The sequence below is a fragment of the Adiantum capillus-veneris genome, chromosome 11, assembly GCF_014529385.1.
Source record: "Adiantum capillus-veneris isolate H3 chromosome 11, ASM1452938v2, whole genome shotgun sequence".
Taxonomy (NCBI): Eukaryota; Viridiplantae; Streptophyta; class Polypodiopsida; order Polypodiales; family Pteridaceae; genus Adiantum; species Adiantum capillus-veneris.
The window spans coordinates 1,788,661-1,795,173 of record NC_140941.1 but is presented as its reverse complement, the minus strand read 5'-3'; the positions used below and the strand labels follow the sequence as shown (position 1 = coordinate 1,795,173).

The following is a 6,513-nucleotide window of genomic DNA, read 5'->3' as shown; positions in this document are numbered from 1 at the left end:
AGCCAAAAGACCAAAAAGCCCTGGATATAGTGTACCGGCTCCTATTTATAGGCTTACAGAGTTACTGTAGTAACTGCTGTAATTACTACCAGTGTAGCAGTTCTTGTTGGTCGGCCTTCTAAGGAGTAGTTCCTGCCTATTGGGACTGTACTCACCTTCTACAGATGCTTGCAAAGCTTGGGGCATATCCAGTTATATTGGGTCAACCTTGGTTGATTGCTATGAGGTCAGAGCAGGACTGATACAAGGGATGCATTGACCTCTTTGTGGATAGGCCTAAAGACAAGAGGATTAGATATGATATGAAAACATGTAAGGTGTTGGAAATTGATGATGAACCAGCTATGCATCAAGATTTATCGCCATCCACATATGTGTGACAGTTCTTCTAGTGCATCCTCTACATGTACTGATGATGAGGTTTATGATTAGAGTTTTCTTGATCTTGATGTAGATCTTTGTGGGATACATGTATATGATGAAATTTATGATAAAGTAGATGCTATGAGATCATAAAATGACCACGGGGCTGATCATGAGCCGAATGTACCAAAAGCTAAATTAATGGATATGCTTGCAAGTGACCTGACTAGTCAAGAGAGAGAGGCATACGATGCATTGTTTGATAAGTATCCCAAGTTTTTGCCAAATATTATGCTCAAATGAGGGGAATAAAGAGTTTTTTTCATGAAATAAAGCTCAAAGAAGGTGCAAATTTTGTTGCTCAAAAGCTAAGGAGATTGGGCACCATTCATTGAAAGGTATTGGAGATGGAGGTGAGAAAAGGGGTGCCCTTTGGGTGAGTGGAAGGTTAAGTCATGCCAAGTTAACTAAGTATCATGTTTATGTTTCTACCATCAATTAAGTTCACCCGTTATGCTCACAAAGTAATCTCACAAAAGTGCTTTATCTAATTTCCTAATCTCAAAGTTCATAGGCCATTTCCATTACAAACTTTTTGACCCCATGGGAAGTGTTTTGCTATAGGTGATGCATTTTGGCTTAATGAATTCTTATGCAAGCTTCCAAAGTTAGATGGACAAAGTATTGGCGCCTTACCTTGGATGCTTTGTAAAAGTTTTTATGGATGATTTTTGTGTTTACAGTGATAGAATGCTTAATGTCTGATATGATGTTTAAAAGGATTGATGATGATGGGGGTCAACTCAATCTTTTGAAATGTAAAGTTGCATGAGCTAGAGTGATACTTCTTGGCCATGAGGTAAGTGAGAATGGGATAGCTCCAGATCCTGCAAAAGTGCAGTGTTTGCTTATGATGGAGAGTCCTAAAAGTACAAAGGAATTGATGAGTTTTGTACAAAATCTAAGGTACTTGTCAAGGTCTTTTTGTATGCTTGCTGAATATGTGCACCCTTTGCAGGAGGCGACACAAAAAGACCCTTTTCTTTGGACTGAGAATGAGCAAACAGCTTTTGAGGACGTGAAGGAAAATTTATCTACACTACCTTTGATGATGCCTCCTTGTTGGGATGAAATGTTTTACTTGAGCTTGAGTGTGGGTGAGCATGCTATTGGTGCGGTATTGATGCAAAAAGGAAAAAAACAATCTTATATGAGGCCGGTTTACTACATAAGCAAGGTGAAGAATGATGTACAAAAATCTTGGCATGAGATGGAGCAATTGGTTTGGGCATTGGTATATGTAACAAAAGGGCTGAAATATTATCTTATTTGTAAGCCTTTTGTGGTGTTGACATCATGTAGCTTATTGCCTGATGCACTAAGGTATCCTGGGGATAGTCCTAAATTGCAAAAGTGGATACTTAGCTTGCAACAATTTGACATGAGCTTTACTAAGGAGGATAGTGTGAGAGCAAATATGGAAGATATGCTTACTTTTAAGAGATTCATGCGAGGAATGAGTTGAAGAAAGATTTGGAAAGGAAGATAGTACCAAGTCGAACTATGCATGTGGAGCTTCAAGATGTAGAGGGTACCTTATACTTTATTGGGGCTATCAAGAGGAGCATTAATAAGGGCACCATTGGTTATGTATTTGTGGATAAATATGGCATCAAATGCTGGTTTGGAAGCCAATAAGTGGATGTAAAGACTAATAATTATGCTAAGTATGCAAGTCTCTGTTTGGGCTTGGAATAATGTGTCAAAAGGCATGTAAGAAGGCTTTTAATCAAAGGTGATTCTATGTTGATTGTCCGGCAAGTTCAAGGTACATAGAAGGTGAATTAAGAAGGCATGAAGGGGTGGTTTTTTAAAGTGAGAAAGTTGTTGAAGTCTTTTGCTTCCTTTCAAATATTGCATGTACCCCGAAACATGAATGTAAGGGCTCATGAGTTGGCGGAACAGGTGTTCACAAAGGATGTGCATGCAGTGATAATTAGGGAGCCAAGGTGTCTTGGAAGGGAATCCCTCCATGAGGAAGAGCATGTATTACAAACGGGATTTGCAAGAAAGAGATTGGATTCTCAACAAAGGCATGCAATCACACGAAGAGCTATGAGGTACGTCTTGGTTGGAGAGCAAATGTATCGCTCATGGTGTTATGAGAAGAGTTCTCTACCATGATGAAATTCTTGATTCTAAAAAGCATGTCATTAGGAAGGATGTGGAGGCCATTTTGGAGTGGAAATTACAAGAAGGAAAGCATTGAATGCTCAACTTATGTGGCCAAGTATGAATAGGGATGAAGTGCATTGGTGTAGGAGCTGTCATGAATGCCAAATGTACCAAAAGAGAAAGTTGATGTCCAAGCCTTTGAGACATATTATAAGCTATGGACCTTTTGAGAAGTGGGGTGTGGATGTTATTGGTCCTCTTCCAGGCACTAGGAATGGGAAACACGACATACTTAGTGAAGTGGATTATATGACAAGGTGGCCAGAAGCAAAGTTTAGTAGAGGGGCTACAAGAAAATACGTTTGCAACTTTATCTTTGATTGCATATGTTGTAGATTTGGAGTGCCATTGAAGATTGTAAGCGATCAAGGGAAAGATTTTAGAAATGACCTTATCATTGAGTTGGTGGAGAAATTGGAGATTAAACATAGGTATGCTACTCCTTATCATCCACAATGCAATGGATTGGTGGAGGCATTCAATGGAGTTTTGCAAAAGATATTGTTCAAGCTTGTGGAAGAGCACCCAAAAGATTGGGATATGTATTTGGAGAGGGTTTGGGCATGTAGAGTGACTCAAAAATCATCCACGGGGTTCACTCCATTGCATTTGGTTTATGGCAAAGAATGTGCTATGCCGGTTAATGTGATGCTTCCTTCATTGGAGTGCATTTTAAAGCATAGTTTGGTGGAGGGAGGAGCATGCAAAGGAAAGATTGGCATCTATGCATAGCCTCTTGTTGGATAGAGAAAGTGCCAATAAATACTATGAAGACTTGGGAAGAAGAAGGGATGATGTATTCAATGAAAAGATAAAGGCAAAACCCCTCCGAGGTTATATTACCTAATGGTAGAAGCCTTGCCCAAGTGTAAGAGGTTGAGCAATACATCATTGCAGCTAGGGAAAAGGAAATCAAAAGCTTACACAAGGCAGAGCAACGGAGAGGGATAAAGGCGAAGGCCCCTATGTCAACATCCATGCTAGTCAAGCAATTAAATGCTCCTGAATTAGCAACCACGAAGGGTCAACCTATAGAGAGCCACATTGCATCTAGTTCAAAGGACACCCCTAGCACTTCAATCCTAGATGGAAAATTTCTAAATAAAACTAGGAGTATGAATTACAAATGAAGACTTTAACCAACATATACATAGGTCACACCTATCATGTGGATTGGTTAGATGTTCTACAATCCACATCGGGTGCTACTAGCGTAGAGGAGAAACAATAAAGAGTTTGTGATGTCATCCATAAGTTATTGAGCTGGAGAGGCTGAACAAATGGATCCACATGCCTTCAACGGGTCTCATGAGATTCTTGGATACAAGGAAGGCTAAACAACCAACTTTATCATAAATGGAGACTCCCTTAGCAAGCCCAATGGATCCTCCATATGTTGTTTTGCAAGGGGTCTCAGTACAATCTAAGCCCACGAGCGATAACTTTACCTTTCCAAGTTTAGCTCATCTTTCTCTTGATGACACCACGGCTACCATGCCTACCCCATTGATGGGCATGACAAAAAACACACCGTAAACCTCATTCATTAGTAAAGCACTGCTACATGGTGACCCAATGCCTACAATAGTACCTACAAGTGTGTATCAATCATATGCACCTATGGGTCCTCATGCATAATGTAGGTTCTATCCCTCCCATTGTTTCAAAAACTTATGCTCCATGATCACAACATCCAAGCCCTTATTTCAATGAGACCATACTATATAGAATTAGCATGTCACATCCCACGTCTGCTACGCCAAGGGCCACACATATGAACTTTGGGCCATCGCATGGAACAACATTGTACCGAGATTGGGACCGGAGGATCACCTATAATCCTAACCCTATGCCAACCCCCATTTCACATGCAGTCCTAAGAGCATCTGTCCCCACTATACGTGCTCACTTGGGTTACTTGGCAACATTTTCTCAAGCTATTGGTCTATCAATTGCTGAAAATATGCGTAACACACCTGATAGAGATCCTAGAAGTAAGGCACAAATATATGTAAGCTCACACAAAAATTTAGTGGAGACGGGGATGTGAGAAAGCATAGCAAAGTATTTGAACAAATATTCAATTCCCTAAGAGAACACAATGACCTGCATAAGAGTAATTCTTTAAGCCTGACCTTGAGTGGAAAGGTCGGGGACTGGTATAGAACCCTAAGGGTAGAAGAAGAAAAAATTACCCTACTCTTAGCAGATTATTCTTGAAATAGTACATTCAAGAGGGAGTGCTTTGGGGTGTAGTATGTCAGCTCCAAAAAGCCCAACAAGAGGAAGGAGAGTCCGTGAGAGACTTTATTAGTCGCTTGAAGTATTTGAATTCTTGTTGCAATCCAAATGAGAGCTTCAATAATAACCAATTGTTTGACAGGTTGATTAGGGGACTACAACATGAGGATATCTACAATGGCCTAGTCATTAGAGGTATCACCACTCGGAAAGCAGTCACCACCAATGCGATCCAGTTGGAGGATAATTCAACAATTCAAGGAGAAAGAGTGTTTGTTGGGCCTAAATCTACTAGCTCGCAAGCATTGGGGCATGAGCCAATGACCATAAAGCCTATTGCTAAAGAGCCAAAGTGTTACTGGGGTCATGGGAATGTACCAATTCAATTACATACTTCAACTTCAAGTACATACACACGGCATTCGGGAATTCATACTATTCAGGCACCAAAACAGAATTAGGAAATACACAGGCTACTTCACCATAATTGAACACTGTTTACTCAAGAATACCATGAAAGTACATCGCACGAGGCTTCAATCTCTTCTCCTTCATTCATACGACACGCCAAAACATTACAACTCCTTGGGATAACCCACGATCCCTGATTTGAAGAGATTCCCCCCTTTTTCATTACAAAATGACTAAATGATGTCTGAATCTATAAACAATCGACTAAAGGAAAGAAAAGTACTAAGTATGGCTTTAACACCTAGCATAGTCCGATGGTAAAAAGTTTTCCCAAAAACTTTTGACTTGGACCCACAAAATACCTTGGTCACAAAATTCAGTGCTCATAGATTTGAATGACATAAAGTGCAGTGCGTGGTACTCAAACCAAGATACACAAATACATCACCAAAATTATGACCACTTCCCATTACATTATTTAGTGTTTAAAAACACTTTTCAGTCAGTCATGTCCAGTGTTGAACACTTTGGTAACCCCCCTAAGGATACCTCCAAAGTATTCACTGGTTCAAATATCTTTTTCTCCTCTTCTTCATCCTTGCCCTGTACTCTGTCTGTTTCCATTTCTTGATTTTGTTTCCCTTACTCAGTATCATCAGTAGAATTCCCAGTTATTGTGGCTCCAAGTACCTCTTCAACCACTTCTGCAATAATGCTACTGAATTTAGTGTCCTTGTCATGCAAATTTGTACCATCATCTACAATTTCTTGCACTTTGTCTTCTTTCTCCATGCTTCCCTCTGTTTCTGTTGTCTTGGCCAATGTAATCGAGTCTTTCTGTGTGTCAACCCCCTGATCAGCTCTTCCAGTAGATTCCATTTTCTGAATTCCTTCCTGAATATTTTCTCCAGACATTTTCTTCTTTAATTCAGCCACCTCCTTCTCTAATTCCTTATATTTTCTTTGAAACAACACATGTTCAGCACTTTGGTCCTCCTTGGAAAACGCTTGATAAGGAATGCTTGCCAATGAGAACATCTTCTTCCTTAATTCCAACCATACCTATTCTCCCTATTTTTTGATTTTAGACTTTAAAACATCCACATCTTGGCCAACCATCCAACCTTCCAGTTCCTTACATGCTTGAACTCTGCTTAGAAGAATACTGTTTTTTGACTGAATCTTGGAGTAGTTATACTGCAGTAACTCCATTTGCTCACACATGCTGGCATCCCACTTTTGTTTCCAGGCTTTAAGCTCTTT

The 6,513-nt window shown here is 40.0% G+C and overlaps 1 protein-coding gene across 1 annotated transcript; it reads right to left on the bottom strand.

The window, feature by feature from the left end:
- Positions 1-5,892: 5,892 nt before the first annotated feature.
- LOC147446796 (uncharacterized) lies at positions 5,893-6,129 on the bottom strand. Its single transcript, XM_086524183.1, has one exon. The coding sequence runs from the start codon at positions 6,127-6,129 to the stop codon at positions 5,893-5,895; it is 237 nt and encodes a 78-aa protein (XP_086380309.1).
- Positions 6,130-6,513: the final 384 nt, after the last annotated feature.